This window comes from Cyclopterus lumpus, chromosome 3 (assembly GCF_009769545.1).
Source record: "Cyclopterus lumpus isolate fCycLum1 chromosome 3, fCycLum1.pri, whole genome shotgun sequence".
Lineage (NCBI taxonomy): Eukaryota > Metazoa > Chordata > Actinopteri > Perciformes > Cyclopteridae > Cyclopterus > Cyclopterus lumpus.
Window position 1 is genome coordinate 25,258,062 of NC_046968.1, and position 18,201 is coordinate 25,276,262.

Below are 18,201 nucleotides of genomic sequence, written 5' to 3' on the forward strand. Positions count from 1 at the left end.
GCAGAGAGGATATGATTCAGCTGGGAGGATGTGATGTGAGCCGGTGAAAAGATTTGTTTTCAGCCTGCAGTAGAGGAGGGACAGCGTTTCTTATTTGCTGTGTTTCACTCCAGGGTTAATGTTTACCTTGCAGCTTTCTCCCTTCACTGTCCTCGTGACCTTGCGGTGCCCCTCCTCCCACCAGACCAGTTTGAGGCCTCTTACGGTTCACCTTGGAGCCAACTTGGAAATATCATTAATCAAGGGAGACGAGAATAATAAACACTTTTGCCACACTAACTCTCTGAATTCCCACAAGTGTGTGTATATACAATTAAAGAAACCCTGAAAGGCATGTTCTGTATTTTATCTGCAACTAGTATTTTCTTTTTCTCAACAAGTTTTCTTTTTCTTTCTTTTTTTTTTAACTATCAAAGCTATTCAAAAATGATCTTGAATACTTTGGATGTAAGACGAGTGTACTGCTGTGTCCACTGGGCTGGGACGTTTGTTTTCCTGTAGGTCTAATTTCTGCCTTGCTTGTGTTTCAGCTGAAGGCGTCCCCCAGGTGTTTTACTTTGGGCCCTGTGGGAAATACAATGCCATGGTTCTGGAGCTGCTGGGCCCGAGTCTAGAGGACCTCTTTGACCTTTGTGACCGCACCTTTTCACTGAAGACTGTCTTGATGATAGCTATTCAGCTGGTGAGTTCAAAACATGATATGACACATTAAAATAGCTAAAATGACACTTAGCACTTCCTGCATACGTTTCATAATAAAGGCCTTTCAGGGTTTTAAAGGGGTTTTGTAAATTCATTTTTATATATTTAATAACCTTATTTTATAGCTCTTTGACTGTTTGATCAGCCCGACAAATTATACATTACTTAACTCGCACATTGTCCTGCCCACAAAGGTCCACGGAGCAGGTGGAGTGTAAAGTCTGCAAATTAGCAGTCTGTCAGCGCACACGCACTATTGGTCAGAGTCGTGTAGGCTGTCAAAAAGAGCAACGCCATCACTGAATCTCATTAGGTTTGAGCAGCTCAGATGTTGGTCTTTTAGCTTTTAGTCGCCTCAGACGTCTCAACATTTCTAGCATTTCATTACGTCAGCACAAAATCTGCAGCGCTCTTGTAATGCAAGATATTGCTTGCACATTCGTGAAGGAAACCGACAAAACGGCACAACATAAGCACGATGTTGCAGAACAGAGCGTTGCCCAAGCCTGCACCGTTTTAGCCAATCTCTCCCCTGTATTCATGACGTAGGTCTTCTTCTTTATTTTTTGGCACAAGTGAGTGTTCCACACAATAAATGCTGTGAGCTTGTCCTCCTACACAAGCTCCTTTTTTTGAGGGGGGGGGGGGCAGTGTTTCAGGATTTAACCCAAGTAGCTGATCTTATAACTCGCACCATTACTTATCTTCCAAAATGAGATTTGTAAGAACAGCTCAAACTCAATGGGAACGCCGAGCTCTTGGTTAAGATTTACAAACCCATTGTTGTTCCGGTCCTAATCGCTGCCGCTTTTCAAAGTCCGAACTCCCCGCGGGACGGTTCTGCTTCTCGGTTACTGGCGTGAAATCGTGGCTCGACTTCAACGGAAGCGTTTGTTGTGCGATCGTAATGGATCACTGTGGTTAGCTGTGCAACATAGTGCTGAAGCAAATAGAGAATTAATCATTGAGCGATCAGTTTAAATTATTATGTTGCTATTTACTAAGTATTATTACTATTTTATAGATTGTTTCTCACTTAGGTACACATTCTTAAGTTGCAGTTCGACCTAACCCTCAACTTTTGAGACATTTTCCAGAATAAAGGGTTCAACTAAAGGGTTTAAACTAATCATTAGTTGCGAGCTCTAAAATCTTATTTAGACACAGATTTGATAGAAATATTTGATTGTCTGATCGTGTGTTTCTGGTTGTATGATCATGATGTCTTTTTAAAGGAGGACTCTGACATTCAAGTATTGCACCTCCACACGGTTGGGGGACTTGCAAGAGAGGGATTAAAAATAAAAGAACGGCTCCATCGTGTTTGTTGCAGAGGCCAAAATGCCCCGACTTTTATTCATGTTATGAGTGAAACTCTGGATCCCACATTTCCTGCAGTACAGCTCAGTTGCGACCTTCCCACGTTTTTCGAACTTAACCTCCCCAGTTTGGAAGACAAGGTTTCCGATATATATTTGTAGTCTCCCCGCTGACTGGGGTGATATCACTTGAGTCATTTTCTCAGCCTTGAGACATCTCCTTCCAGAGCCACAGAGGACATTATGTGTGATAAATCGGTGAAGTGCCCCTTTTTAATGTGTAAAAAAAAATGCTGAAGTTCTTTATCACGATGCTCTTAAAAAGACTTTCATGTTGCAGCGGTCAACTTGCATTTAAAATGTCAGTTTTGACTACATTAACTTTAACGCCTGTATTGTTGTTTTTTTTGCTGACTTTCTCGTCAGATTTCGCGAATGGAGTTTGTGCACTCTAAAAACCTCATCTACCGAGACGTGAAACCTGAAAACTTTCTCATCGGCCGGCAAGGGAATAAAAAGGAACACATCATCCACATCATTGACTTTGGTCTGGCCAAAGAGTACATCGACCCCGAGACCAAAAAACACATTCCATACAGGGAGCATAAGAGCTTGACGGGCACCGCCCGATATATGTCCATTAATACACATTTAGGCAAAGGTAAGTTTACTTTCATGGCTTTGTTTTTGTTTCGTCCTGACATGTTTTATTATGCAATGTGGATCGGTGCTTTTATTCTTGAAGTTTTATCAAATCAATCTATGAATATAGAGCAAAGCCGGCGAGACGACCTGGAGGCCTTAGGCCACATGTTCATGTATTTCCTTCGTGGGAGTCTACCATGGCAAGGTCTAAAGGTATGCCGAGTGCATGAACGCGTTACATCAGTTCTGTCTATATAGAATGCATGCATCAATAATGAAATGACGGATCGGACGTCAGAATCGGGTCATATGTCTCTCCGTTTTCGATTCTCCTGCAGGCCGACACGTTGAAAGAACGATACCAGAAGATCGGAGACACGAAACGAAACACTCCCGTCGAGGTCCTTTGTGAGAACTTCCCAGGTACGCTGATGGCGGCTGCAATGTCCCTTTTTTACGAGTCACACTCTCCAGATAAGCTGTGGTTATTGCGACGTCGTCCCACCACATGGTTAGAATTACAGTCTCCGTATTAATGGATCAACCATTTTTTTTTTTTTTACATATTTGATTAATTCAGAGGAGATGTCCACCTACCTGCGATATGTGAGACGGTTGGACTTCTTTGAAAAGCCAGACTATGAATATCTGCGGACTCTGTTCACCGAACTGTTTGAGCGAAAAGGATACACCTTCGACTACACTTACGACTGGGTTGGCCGGCAGATCGTAAGTAGGGCGCGGAGACTACTCGGATACATTTTGAGTCGGTGACCAGCTCGACCGTCCGAAATTTGACTTGTTATTATTATTATTCCCCTCAGCCCACGCCAGTGGGGTCTGTCCATATCGACTCTGGAGCGTCTGCTGTGACGAGAGAGAGCCATCCTCACAGAGACCGCCCCTCACAGCACCCGCCAATCAGAAATCAGGTACGCCAGGTTATTAGCAGTGGGTGAGGCAGGCAGTGCATCACAACCTGAAATGTATGTTTTGAGGCACACACCCGTTCCCCTGCTTTGCATACATGTCCAGAAAATCTCAGGGTGACCTTTGACCCCGGGCTCTGAATGAAAGAAACTAACACAAGATCTTGAACAATGCCAGATAATGTGCATGCATCAAAGCTTCTATACAAACTATTCTGATAAGATGTGCTGTGTTGTATTTGTTTTTTAAAGGGAGGATAATTACAATAATTTGAATGATTTGTCACATCTCTGTCAAAACAGCATTAATCCCAATTATCTCTATAATCCTGCTTTGGTTGACTGAGTATTTCAGACCAGAATGCATTGCTCTGATTGACAGCAGCCCACAAAGATGAAGATAACTGAGATGACGCTTTGTTATCATTCACACACTGAACTAGATTGACATTAGGGCCGGGCGATAATAATATGATAATTGTATAGTCTTTCAGTGGATTTAAATCACATCAAGATATCATGATACACAATTGCGTCATTTAAATTTAATTGTATTTTATTCACACAGGCGAATAGAAAATTGGCTTTACCATGTGGTTATTTCAAATACACCATTAATTTGTTTATCTACCAGAAAAAAACATGCTATATGTCATTATCGACATATATTGTGATGGAAGACTTTTGACACGTCGCCCAGCCCTAAATGAAATGAGAAGGTGAAGGGTTTGTTTTCTCCACCAGATGGGATGGAGCAGGTGAGGCCATCAGGTTGTCAGTGCAGGTGTGTTTTGATTTATGGTATTTCTGGCCAGTATTTTCGGTCGACTGCGGTTCCTCCTCGCACATGTTTTAGTTCGTCTTGCTCCATTTATGGTTCGGGGGAGAATAAAACATTCATAGGTTCAAGAATTTCAACTTTTTTTTTGTTTTTTATTGTTAATATCTGGTACGAAGACGAACCCGTCAAACCAACAGATTCTTTCATAGGTAATTTCTGTTTTTAATTTGTGTGTTATGTAAATGTGATGAGCTTGAGGCCAAAGTTTGAGATGTAAGAGCTTACCTCCATTTTGGCTTCAGGCTCATTATTTTCTATTTCAGTTCTTTGGCTGAAAGCCTTGCTTTTTGATTTTGATTCACTCTTTTATTTTGTTGCATTTTTCTTCTTTTTTTTTCTCCATTTCTCATGCTGCTTTGCATGGTACCTGGCCACGCACACCCAAATACCCATCACTTCTAATGCGATTATCCCATCACCAACCCGCCACCCTCTCTCCCATCGCACCCACCTTCCCCTCCCATCGCCGACGCCCCACCCCCACCCCGACTCCTGAGCAGACAGCGGTCTCAGATCGACGAGGAGCATGGGAGGTGCAGCCCACACGCCAAGCAAACTCCTCCTATCTGACCTCCCAACTGGCAGCGGACAGGCACGGGGGCTCAGTGCAGGTATACACCCCTCACCTGATCAACCACAACCCCCACCCGATCTCCATGGAGCCAGATCTGTCTCATAGGAGCTAACCCAGAATAATACATGATAGTTCAATTTTACAATCTAACAATATGCATCATTTAAATGTTTTGGACCGGATTTTAATGTCAAGTTTGGCATTTTAAAATGGTGATTCAGCATTTCTTATTTTTATTTTATTTAAGTTTTAAGTTTGATTTAACCTGAAAACAAAATTCAATTACAGCTCACAATTTTAAAAAAAGAATAGTATTTTGTGAATTAAATGGGGGATTCTAATTTCCGTGACCATTTCAATAGTCGATACCCAAACATTTCACCTGGACACAAGATTTATTTAGTATTTTTTTAGCCTTGTGTGTGAGACAGATCTACAACCATGTACCTCCCCCACCCCCTTTACCCCTGGCTGGGAAATGTTTTGTTTTTTTCTGCACCGCCATATGCATGTCATCTGGTGCCACCCACCCCCAGATGGTGAAAATGGGATGTAGCTTTACAAACAGCAGCCCCGGTTGTGGCATTTGTTCCTCATGGCGCTTGGACATTCCTCACGAGACCAAGAAGCCTCTTGCATGGCAGAGTTACACGTGGCTCAGCCGGCTAAGTGCATGCTCTTTAGTCGTAAAGGGTCATTATGCTTTAAAGGAACATCCCGGTATGATTTGTCTTCTTGCCATTACCGAGGTGGTCGAGCTCAGTTTGCCTCGGTGTGTACGGTGCAGGCTTTATTAGACATTACATTTAGTAGAATAGCCGTTCATGGTGAAACCGTCTGGAAGCTCGTAATTCATCCAGGTAAAAACTAGTGTGTGTTCACTTTATGCGTGGACCGTGTCTCCTGGTAGTTTTCCATTGGCAGAGAGATCTGTCTCTCCAGCTCTGATTGGACGCTCGGTGCACGAAGAGTAAAGGGAGAGAAACTGAAGGAGGTCGTGGAGCTTATATAACGTTTCTATATACAGTAGAATGATTATTGACCTTTTATGGATATTAATGCAAACATATGCTATTGATCTTTTTAAAGCTACACAGCCACTGTTCTACTCTCCCATTATTATCAAAGAAATTCTTGAATTATCTATTTATTTTTTTAATCCAAAACAACAAATTACAAATGTGTGGGGTCACCCAGAAAGAAAGAAAGAAATTAAAAGTACACTTACAGAATATCTTTAATAAATTGATGACAAGGAGGTTTTTTTTTCACACTGTTGCACCATGAATGGAGTTGAATGGTGGCTGACCACTGTAGAAACCTGTGCACACAGAAAGCACATCTTTACAATAATTAGTCTGCCATTTCTCCTCCAGGTGAACGGGACAACCATCAATCGCTTTTCTTTGTCTATCGGTGGCAGTTTGTGTTTTGAATATGTTTTGTTTTTTTTGTTTTTTTTAAATGTTGAAGTGTTCTTCCTTAAAGAAAGTGAATTTAAAAAAAAAAAAAAAAAAGAACATTAAATGATTTTTGGAATCGTATAGATCGACAGTCCTAATGGCGCCCGCCGATGTTAAATGTTTAAAACGTACTGTGAATGAGTGTAGTTACACAAGAAGGTGTTATTTGTGTGTTCCACAGAGGAGGCGATGAAAAGTAAAGTGAAGTATATTGATAAAGCGGCAACCGACTCCTCCCACCACAGCAGGAGCGGTTACTCACGTTGATTCTGGCCGACGTCTGAACAGTTTATATATATATATATATATATATTTTAAGTAACACCCATCTGTGCCACAGGTGGTCAGCTCGACCAACGGGGAGCTGAATGCAGACGATCCGCTGAATGTTCATTCCAACGCTCCCATTACAGCTCAGGCAGAGGTGGAAGTGGTCGACGAGGCCAAGTACGTGTCACACGCCCACCACAGCTCTCCTCCCAGTCCATCTGTCGCTTCCTCTCCTTCCCCCTCTCTCTCTCTCTCTCTCTCTCTATCTCTCCACTTTTTACTATGCTGTTGGATTGTGACTGCCCCTCTTATCTTCTGTCTGACGGTGTGGTTTTTTTTTTCCATCTTCACTGCAGCCTATCTGTTCCCTCAAGTAGATTATTAATCTTTATTTTCTAGCAGACGGATCAACTCGAGTCTTTTCAACCGCATCGGCAACGATCAATGCAAAGCAGATTCTGTCGGTGTGTGTTGCGGTCGCGGCCGGTTGAGATCGCGCCAGATTGTCCATGTGGTCACTTAGTCACAAGATTGTGTCATCGTGTCAGTCACTTCTGTCTCTCCCTGGAAGACAAACATGAGGGGGGGAAAACCCCATGGGAAGCAGGATCATTAACATTGGTTTCATTAGGTTTCTCTAAGCACCAGCTGGAGGGATGCTGTTGGATATTACAGCAAACAATATTTTTGTTTAATAAGAGAACAAACAAACAAAATAACTTAACTCCTAATTAGAGAGATTTACAAGCTACAAAAGTACTGACAACTACACCGGCGGAGACATTTGAAAATGGCCACTCATGTTGAGCCAATCGTTTAATTCTAAGACTGGGCTTTGATTGAGAGGGGTGACAGTCCTGATCAATATATCTTCTTTTTGTCAATGCTGAATAAGTAGCTTATTGAGAAAGTACTGTTTTGGGATGATTTATTTCATAATACAGAACCAATACATCTTGACATAGAATATATCTTTCAATGTATTTGGTTTCAGTCCAGTTCGGTCATTATTAATTTTTTACTGTAAATCATATTGCAGGTATTTTATTTCCCATCTTTCCCATCAAGAGTCCATCAAAGCCCAAATCTGCTCTGGTTTCTATTTCTCCCCCGATGGCGGGCCGGCCGGCCTCCTGTCGTCCCCATTCACACACTATTGTTTGATATGATGATTGGCGCGTTCACTGCCAGTCTCTTTGATACCTCGTCACACAAGTCCATGTTTGTTGGAAGTAACAGATGCAAATCTTGATGCAGTTTAATTAATGTTTTGCCTTTTTTTAAAAGGAGAAATCAGGTTCCCATGGTGAATGAATGCCACGTTGGCCAGTTGGCTCTTTCATCTTTTAATTAACACTCATCGAATTAGCTTCTGATTGTGGAACACAAATAATATTCAGTGTGTGCCGGATCAGGTCTGAATTAATCTGGATTTTGGTTTGCATCAGTGATGGTGAAATAGCAACAGTACAACTTGTATACCCAAAATTACAACACGTACTCCTAAACTAAATAACAAAGTAGCTCGGGTAATATTGGCATATTTACATATGTCTACACATGGGGCATAGCTCATATATCACAATACTATAATAATAATGTTTTCTGCAAAGTCTGTTTTTGTATACTAATGTGTGAATTAGAGAAGTATTGAACATGTTCTCATTTCATTAAGAACTTGATGAACAAAATGATCAGATTCACTGTCAAATTTGATTTAATATGTACTTTGTTATGAGCAATATCCGAATTTTATAAAAATCATTACAATACGATTCTATTGAAAAAGAATAACTCATTATATGTAATTATCGCCCACCTGTAGGAGTACTCCGTGTGTCCGTGCGCATGTTTGTGTGGCATGTGCCCCGTCCCATCATCTTGGTCTTTCTGTATTAATATCTCTTTCTTTTCTCTTTACACTCTTTCCTCTCTCTCTTCTTCCGTAGCTGCGTGAAAATGCTCAACTTGTGGTGAGTCCCTCTCTGCTCGTCCACATCAGACTCGGGGGACAGCCGAGGCTGGGGCCCAGTGGAGTTCATATTTACATTTCTTTTTTTCTTTTTTGCGACTCTTACTGGTGCAAAAGTGCCCTAAACCCCCTGAGAACGGTCTAATAGGTGTACGATCAAGTCACCGTCGCCTGATGAGTAAAGAATATTATTAGCAGTGCTGCTGTGTGAGCAGGCGCACCCACTTAAAACTGTCAAATCACGACAGGAAGAATAAATAAGTGCTTTGGTACAAGCCCCTGTAATATTTGAAAGCACTCCTTTTTATAGCAGCACGTTTGGCTTCAGATTTAAATAGCTTTAAACTCCAGTTGCATGGCGCGCCATTATTACTTATTAATGAATTAATCTGAGTACCCAGTTCACTGTCCGACGTCTCCATCCACGGCTTCTTTTTTTTCTTCTTGTCTTTTTATATGTTTTTATTGACCGTTCAGCCTCACCGTGTCTCGTGCTCCGTGTGCACTGCTCCATTTATTTCAAATGAAATATCGCCCTCAGTGTCACTGCAGCACTTTGTAATAAAGTCCCCTCTGTCATTTTATTTCTGTGGGAGGTGAATAAGCTCCCAGTTCCCACTAACGTGATCCAGTCTTTCCAGGTTTGAAAGACTCAAATTCAACAAACATAAAACTATTCAAGCAGCGCACTCGTCGTTTTTTCCTCCCTCGTCTACTTTTTGTCTAACTCCGTGTCTCCGTCCGCAGGTGCTGCTGTTTCTTCAAGCGAAAACGGAAGAAGAACACGCCGAGGCACAAATGATCGTCCGCCAGCGGCGCGTCCGGCTCAGTTGATTGTGATTTCAGAAATCAATAAGGTCCCCTTTCCAGAATAAATTCGGGAGATCTTGGTTGAATTGCTCTGTGGAAGGGAAATGGTTGGTTGAGATGTTCAAGACGCTTGTGTCTTTTTGATGGGAGTCCTTTTTTTTTTTTTCTTCTTCTTCTTCTTCTTCTTTTATCCGCACGCCAGTCGTCCGAACTGGCAAGTTTTTTTTTTGTTGGCATTTTGCAGAGGATAATCCTATTTTTTGTTTTTCCTCCCCAAGACACACAGCATTTGTATTTAAATTATTTTTTTTCCTCTGGTTTTTGGCTTTTCTTTTTCTTCTGTGGGATTGCAAAAGGAAGAGACGAATCTTCCCGTCATGCCACCGCCGGCCTGTTTGCATACTAAGATTTCTTTTGTTTGACTCTCAGAATCACGTTTCGGTTTCCCCTCCTCGTCGAGTCCCGGGGTTCAAAGCGGTTTGGCCCCGCCCCCCCCCCCCCCATCCCTGTTTCAGTTTGTCCTTTTTGGTCATTCCTGGCGTGTGACTGAATGTAAACCTGAACACACGAGGAGCCCGGAGTGTAACTGCCCGTCATCCGGCACGAAGAGCATCCGTCTGCCTTTTGGCCCCTGCACTTTTTTTTCTCTTTCCCCCAAAGAGGTCAACCCTGGCACCCTGGCACCCGAGAGAACCGAAGACCAGAGACGCCTTCCCGTTCCCCGGGGATGCTTTCTGCGCACGCCGCCTGGTTAAAGCGCTCCCCCTTAACCACGCCCGCTGTCGACCAACACACTACAGTCTCGTTTGACTCGCATGCAGCTTCGCGGTCGATGAGCGGCGACCTAACGCTCGAACATGGGGCCAGGGGGAAGAAAACGCAACGAAAAAATATGCTATTTATGTCTCGGTTGCCACCAGTTTTTCTTACTTCTTCTAAAAACATACACACTGAATGTATGGACAGAAATGTAAATCACTCTGGAGCATTTATATAATCTGTCATGCGCATGGGAAGGAAATTGCAGTTTAGGAGTTAAGACCAATGTTTTAAAAAGAAAAACGTGGGGGGGATAAAAAAAAAAAAGTGAGACCAAAACCAAGTGGATTAAACGGTGGGAGGGTCTTTGAAAAGTTGTTGATCTTTAATAATGTGACGGTTATTAACAGACTCTTCACCAGTCGACACTGGGGGATGTTGCTTTGGAGGGACGATGGATACTGGCGTGATGTTGCCTCTCGACGCTCCTGTCCGATGCCTTAACCCCCGACCGACCGACCAGTCGACCACCACACAGACACACACACACACACACACACACACCACATCACCAGTTGGATAAACTAGTTGGCAGCATGATGGTTGTTAGGTGTTTTTTTTGTGGGGGGGGGGGGGGTCACCTGTAAGTTGCAGACTGTTGATGACTTTACTCCCAAGAGAGGTTTTGGTGTAAAACAACTCAAATCTGTGATGGCGTTGGGACGTCCCGGGCCCCTGCGTGTCCAGTCTGGAGACCCCTGATGCTGCAAGGCGGCGTTTGGACGCCACCCCCCCGTTCCTCGCCTCGACGCCGCCGAGCGGAGGAGCGTCGGCGTGAGCGGACGAGTGAACATGTTCATCCCATTTTTTTTTTTTTTTATTTAGTGTCATGGAGGACTGCCTTGAAACAATATCCTCGATATGTCACCTTGCCTATCCTCCTAACAGAGAATTACCGTACATAGGTGTTTTATTTTTTTATGTTATATCTTGCTAATGTGAAATTTTTTTTGAATGCAATTATTATAATTTTGTTTGTTTTGTTGTTTCTTCCATTCCAAATAGCCATGGTTTTATGGGGAAAGAGAGGGTAACAAAAAAAGCTTGAGACCATGACTGCACTACATTTGTTGACCCCGGCTTTCCCTGAGGAGACCCTGCCTTCTTAATACTGTACTTTAATCGTGCTTATTACTTTAATTGTAGCTGCCTCGTGTGCTCGGCCTTCCCTCTAGGGTGCAGGGAATACACTTTAAATTGACTTCTCCCCGCCTACTCGTTTTTGGGGGTTTTTTTGTGCCATTTAAGCCCTCCTTTTTTTCTCAACACACACGTATGTCCTAGGTGAATCAACTCTCACCTTCTCCATCATCTTTAGAATTACAATGTGTTGGCTGTTGCAAACTCTCAATGACTCCGTATGTAAACCTGCTTGTTGCGTGTATTTACACTGTATAGCTTTCGGTTTATTCTCTCACCCCCCCGACACACGTCAGTCGCTCCGGGGGTCTAAGTTATTGTGTTATTGAAAGTACTTGAATATATAAAAAAAAAAAAAATCTACGGGACCTTTTTTCTATTGTTTTGTTTTTATCTTGGTCATTTATCATTGTTGTTCCACACATAGGATTTGAATGACAGGTGTTCATTTTCTTTGAGACGTCTTAGTGCCTCTTGAGTGTGTCGGGACACATGGAATCATGTTTTAGTTTTTTTTTTTTATCTCTGTGAAAACATTCACCGTAATGTATTTTTTTTTGGGGGGGGTGGGGGGTTGTTCCGCCAAACCATTCCAGCTTCTGGAGAAGAGTTGAAAGTGTTTCATGTGCAGTGAGTTGGATCTCCAGACTCTTTGGTCCCCCCCACGAGTTCTCCGAGTGCCATTCCTACGACGACTACGACGACTACTAGCCCCTTGCCTTTCACCTGTGCCAGGTCGATATGAAGTTGAATGTGTTTCTGACCATCGCATTCCACCGTGTGTCCTTTTGACGTGTTCACTGTCATTTTTTGGGGGGTCGGGGGGAAACCCGCAAAAGCAGCGTGGCCCAATTCAGTACCAGGAAAGTGTTTCACGCGTCACTTCCGGTGGGTTTCTTTCTGTTATTGTTGAAACCAACGCCAATTTATCGAGTCTTATTAGTATTATTATTACAGAGTCTGATTTTGTGGCCGGTTGTCTTTCGCAAAAAAAAAACACATCTGCTTCTTCCTTTTTCTTTTCTTTTTTTTAACTGCGTGTCGTCCAGCTGAAATGGTAGATATCGATATATTACTCTGGTGTGTGTGTGTGTGTGTGTGTGTGTGTGTGTGTGTGTGTGTGTGTGTCGGCGACTGTCGGGTCAGTGAGACGTGACGTCACGGCCGCCAGTCCTCGTGTAAAAAATAAATGTCTTCTCCCGGCAGTGTGTGTGTGTGTGTTCAAAGCTGTGTTAATGAAAAGCAAAGGACGGTTAACGTGTGAATGAATGGCTTTCGGTCTTTATGGGTTTCTCTGGCACTTTTCTTCCTTGTTGCTGTAACTGTAGAAATTGTCTTGGATTTACTGTATTGTATTGTTTTCTTTTCTTTTGAGGGAGAGGTTTAAGGGTGACATTTACTGCAATATTGTGGTGATTATTTTGTAAATTGTACAGAGTTCACAATTATACTCTTTGTTCTTTCTGTTGGGATTCCATATCAAATATGTATTCTTTGATATTTTTTATTTCCCCCCCCCTCTCTCAGACTGTGGAAAATCAAATTGTACAGCTCCAAGAGTTTATCCTCAGCTCAGCATTGATTATTTTTCTTCTTTTTTCAGAGCTATGATTAAGAGAAATCTTCAAACTGTAAATATATATTATTGTGTTGAAATATGAATGTCACTTCAAACATGTATTTGAATGAGGTAGTCGAAGGACCCACATTTCTTCTTTTTATGGTTTCGTATTTTTTTATTTACAGAAAGGTAAAGGTCCTTTTTTTTTATCTGAAATGCCTGTTTTTTTTTGGTTTTTGTTCCTCCTTGGATTCATATAATACAATGTGTCACACATGAACCTTATAAAAATCACTTTTTATTCCCTCCACACCTAAAGGGAAACTCCAGTTTGCACCCTTTTTTAATGTCAAATAAAAGATCTCTCCACCTTGAGGGAACGTCTTCTGTGAACTGATTTTGTATGAATCGCTGTTTAACTTTAACCGATGAGGAATCCAGACGGTTTATGCCGATTTCAGAGTTAATTGATGCTGTCGGGATTTCAGTCCGACCTTTTTTAATACTCGATACATCTAATAAGAACTCCAGAGTAAATGGAAATATTATTTTAATTGTGTGTTGGAGGTATCTTGACAGGAACGGGGCAGTCTGCGCCCCAAAGTAAGTCACATTTTGATGGTAAGATTGCACATGCCACTAAATTAAAGCAATGCCCCATTGTTACATGTATTTTAGTCATCTCATTAAGCCTAAGATTCCTCTTAGGACCCATCAGGCTGAGAACTGCTGATGCAAGTGAAAAAATTAATTTAAGGATCTCAGTTAATGACCTAAAATCACTGGGCCTTGTTTCCCAAAAGCGTCGTCAAACTAAGATGAATTTCACAAGTTTCCATAAGCTTAATGGCAGTTTGACTATACTTTACACACACAGGAGTGTGGTGAACATTTCCAGAAGTTGGTTATTATGAAGATGCTTTATATTTTGAAGTAACGTATGCAGCCATATTAACTCGTTACGTTGTAAGCTTACAATGTAAACTGTAACCAAAATACAGCTAATAACTTAACTTGGTTATTTAAAAAAAAAAAAGAGTATAGCAATAAGAATAGCAATTTAACCCTAACAAGCCAGCTGTACAGATGCAGTCCGCGGGTGCACTTCTCACCTCCCGCCGCTAGTCATCGCTGTCGGGCGCGCGCGCACGTATGTGACGGCGGTTGTAAACTATAAACTTCCGGTCTGAACTTCCGGCACCTCTCTTCCACCGGTCCGAATCAACATGGTGGGTAACTCAGCGATCACTCCGCCACTCCAGCCCTCTCAATCCTCATCGATCCTCACTGTCCGTCCGTGCACTAAGCGGTCACGCGTCTCCCTTCGCACACAAACGGCTCAGAGATTCATTAACGCCGGGATCGGGCGCACTTAGGTGCTGTTAAATGTACGTAAACACGGGCTAGATAGTGTCTGTGTTACACGCTAACTGGTAACCAAACGGTCAGATACGTCACCGGGACGTCACCGGAAGACGAGTAAGCTAAGTAACCGCTAGTTCAGTATCTACCGATTTGGTGCCGTTTTGTTACACGTCTCTGCTCTTTATTTGTTGCTGTTGGCCAAATAAGATCTGCCTTTTAACCAGTGTAACCCTCGCGAGAGGACTAAATGTGTAACGCACACATTTTACAACTATTTCCGGTTTTATTGGAAGAATCCTGTCGAAGCTAATAAGGCTATTAGCTCTCACATGGTTCAAATTGCGTTAATGACGCCTAAACCCGACATTTTATTTTGAAAATCGTGTCTAATTTGTGCGATGATTTTGTAGTTGGACAGCACTCGCACACTTATTTCTTTTGAAAATGCAAAGGACTTTATTTTCCTATAATCAGTCATTATAATGCGCTAAATGTGCATTATTATTCGCTTTAAAACGGATTAAACTTGCATGCACCCCGAGTAGCAGGACTACAGGACAATGTTCATGTAATTACTGTTATTTCATGTGAGGAAATTTAATTTTAATGGGTCAGAACAATATAAATGTGCCGCTTTGATTTCAGACTTTTGATATTAACTGTACTTCATAAGTCACTGCCGAAGAGTTTTGCTGTCTGTAAACAAACAAACAATTTATGTGTAAGACATATTGCTAAATTGATTTCTTATAAAAAACGTTCTGTCTCAAAGGATCCCCAGTTGCAGCCGTGAAGTATAATAAACATCAACTAGGCTTAACGTGCTTTTCTTCCACATCTCTTATGGGACTTGTTATTATATATTTTTTTCAGTTGCATGAACACTGAAGCTTCCGTCTCGTTTCTCTTTCAGGGTCGAGTCAGGACCAAGACCGTCAAGAAGGCCTCCAGGGTCATCATCGAGAAATACTACATGCGCCTGGGCAGCGACTTCCACACCAACAAGAGGGTGTGCGAGGAGATCGCCATCATCCCCAGCAAGCCTCTGCGGAACAAAATTGCAGGGTGGGTGGAACTTGCAGCTATTTGTGTGTGTGTGTGTGTGTGTGAGTGGTTTGGTTGGTTGCAGCCTGTTTCCCCTTAGTTCTGGGTCCAGAGAGAACAATGGTATGATGGGATATCTGTTGTTTCTTTAGCAAAGAGAATGCAAAGAAATTGACACGGGCTGCATTCTTTTTACCGTTAGCCGTACTGCAGTTGCCCTTCTAAAGTACGGACCGTTGCATGCGAGATGCAGTCGATTGTGACGTACCTACATATAACATACATCTATAACGTGGTCAGCTGTCATCGGTCTGCTCTCTCTCGTCGGCTCAGTCCATGTGATGTATCTCGTGCTGTGCAGAGACTCGTTGGGTCAGAAAAGCCAGCTGACTAGCTGGAGAACGTCCTGGTATTTTAGGGTTTCTACGTATTGGGACAAACAAAAACATTTCTAGCATTACTAAATGGTTTGGGAGTATGAGTAATGAAATGCACCCGTGTGGTTTCACTGCAGTTTTATGGGATTTTGACTTGTGTGAGTGAGGTTTGCACCTTTTTGTTTTTAAGATTTGCACTTTTTCCACTTTCTATGCACGAATATTATTTCCCTCAAGATAAATTAAGTTTAGCTGGATGTGGAACTAATAATATTTGTCTTTTAAAAAAAATTTAAAAAGACCATGTTTACTTCCCTCAGTGACGACAATTATCAAAGAAAATACCTTCCTGGTTTCACACTTTAACAAGAGAACAAGAGGCTCCTCTGGTACCGGTTCCCCGGTCTTCATCGGGTGTCCAGTTTGAGAGGGCCATCTAGTGTTCGGTCTCCATAGTGAACCAGTATGATATGTGACTGGGTTTAGATTAGATCTCACTGGCCCAGCAGCTTGAGCCATTAAAAACAAATGTTAGTGTTGTGTTAACTGTGTTCTCTGAATGGAAACCTGGTGGTTTATGGCCGTCTGAGTGTTCTCACCGACGTTCGTTCTCTTTGCTGCGGCCTTCAGGGTTGATGCTAAAAATGTCGAGTCACAATCCACTGAAGTGAGTGCCGAGATGTTTCAGTGAGTCAGCGGGCAGTAAATTGCCTCCCGAGGACTCGGTGGCTGCAGTTTCCTGCCTGCTCATCTAAATTAAACATTTCACCCAAACTTTAATAGGTATCCTCAAAATAGAAGCTTTTATTGAGAAACTAGATTTTTATTGGTGCTTGTGCTGCAGAGACTGGGGGGCTGGCCCTTTTTTGGGGGGTTTGTTGTAGTACAGTTGTTGTGTGGCAGGTATTTGATCACAGTGATCGTAAAGCTTCCACGCGGTTATCGAGTCATGTGCACAATCAGCGGCTATTAAATGCAGAGGCTTTGAATTAATCTGTTTTGTACTATTAAAAAAAAATAAAAATGGATCAACTGATCTCCATCAAGTTTGATGCTTTTATATTGATGTTGCAGATTAGATCGTCTTGATCGATGAGGTTACGGAGTGAAAGTTGTCCCATCATATTCATTGTCTGGGTTTATAATGCACAGATTACTCAAAACAATAAATATTGTGACTCGGATTCCCAAACTATTCAGTTTACTAAACCAAATAATAGACTTCCAGCTGCATGTAATGTCTTTAAACTGCTACTACAACTAGGTAATAATGACACGACCGCTGTGTTGTCGACTCGTTGCTCATACAGGTCATAACCATGCGCTCCCGTTTGTCCCTCAGGTATGTCACACACCTGATGAAGCGCATTCAGCGCGGTCCAGTCAGAGGAATCTCCATCAAGCTGCAGGAGGAGGAGAGAGAGAGGAGAGACAACTACGTCCCAGAGGTCCGTAGCTTTGCTTTAAACGCTCTCATCCAGCTCTCTTGTGCTCAGCGATGCGCCTCATTTGATCCCGTTAGAAAACAACCGGTTCAGACGGCTAATCTGTGAGTTATTTTGTGTCGTCTCTTCCAGATTTCTGCTCTGGACCAGGAGCTCATCGAAGTGGATCCCGACACCAAGGAAATGCTCAAGATGCTGGTGAGTGGGAAACGCAGTCTGCTGACGCATGACACACTTTTTAAAGTTTGAGATTCCTTCAGATTCAGACAGTCTGACTTGTAAAACCAAAAGTCAAGTTGCTTATTAATTACACCTAAAAACAAATGTTTAAAGTGACCCGATAAAAAGATACAAACATGAAAATCAAGTGTAAGACTCAATCATGTTTACCATAAATAAATTGTAGACTCCAGTTACATTAAAATTACTTTTTAGACCTTTGCTCAAACTGCTCATTTAAGGCACACACAAGTTCCTGCATGATCCAGTATTCAGAGCCCATTATAACCAGGAGGGTGGAACTTAAAGCATCTATAAAAAGTGTAAACTACTAACAATACAGCATTTATTATATCATAAAAAGTTAACAAAATAAATAACCCTGTGACGACTAACCCGAGTTGTTTTTCTTCTTGTAGGACTTCGGTGGTCTTTCCAACCTTCAAGTCACTCAGCCAACGATTGGAATGAACTTCAAAACGCCACGAGGACTTTAAATCATGTGGAATTATCTTCTTAATAAAGACACATAATTATTAAGAATTGTTTTGTTTTTTTAGCAAGTAATACAAATAATAACAAGTCACAGTATCGTATATCATAAACAAGTCAGTTCTGATTGTTGTAGCTGTTATCTGGTCCCTTTTTTATACGTACCTCATACAACAATATCCAGATGTTAACGAGCATCACATATTGAACACAC

General features: G+C 42.1%; 2 protein-coding genes across 9 annotated transcripts in view; both read left to right on the top strand.

Annotated features, from left to right (window-relative positions):
* csnk1g1 (casein kinase 1, gamma 1) overlaps positions 1-13,420 on the top strand; it is a 29,335-nt gene extending 15,915 nt beyond the window's left edge. For 4 of the 7 annotated variants that reach the window (XM_034557232.1, XM_034557259.1, XM_034557250.1 and 1 more), the window contains 9 exons: positions 531-682; positions 2,448-2,682; positions 2,794-2,879; positions 3,005-3,089; positions 3,247-3,395; positions 3,491-3,598; positions 4,937-5,047; positions 6,814-6,920; positions 9,463-13,420. In XM_034557232.1, the coding sequence (XP_034413123.1) occupies positions 531-682; positions 2,448-2,682; positions 2,794-2,879; positions 3,005-3,089; positions 3,247-3,395; positions 3,491-3,598; positions 4,937-5,047; positions 6,814-6,920; positions 9,463-9,517 (1,088 nt within the window). In that variant the 3' untranslated portion in view covers positions 9,518-13,420. The remainder of the gene's footprint in view (positions 1-530; positions 683-2,447; positions 2,683-2,793; positions 2,880-3,004; positions 3,090-3,246; positions 3,396-3,490; positions 3,599-4,936; positions 5,048-6,813; positions 6,921-9,462) is intronic. The other 3 variants (XM_034557268.1, XM_034557284.1, XM_034557276.1) reach the window with 1 other exon arrangement.
* An 802-nt stretch (positions 13,421-14,222) lies between these two features.
* On the top strand, positions 14,223-18,035 carry LOC117728764 (40S ribosomal protein S17-like). Of its 2 annotated transcripts, none has more exons than XM_034529604.1 (5): positions 14,223-14,274; positions 15,324-15,475; positions 17,174-17,279; positions 17,409-17,474; positions 17,915-18,035. In XM_034529604.1, exons 1-5 carry the CDS (start codon positions 14,272-14,274, stop codon positions 17,990-17,992), a joined length of 405 nt encoding a protein of 134 aa, XP_034385495.1. In that variant the 5' UTR covers positions 14,223-14,271; the 3' UTR covers positions 17,993-18,035. The 2 variants fall into 2 exon arrangements, with proteins under 2 accessions (XP_034385495.1, XP_034385496.1); XM_034529605.1 differs by lacking the exon at positions 14,223-14,274 and adding an exon at positions 14,304-14,433.
* The last annotated feature ends 166 nt before the right edge of the window (positions 18,036-18,201 follow it).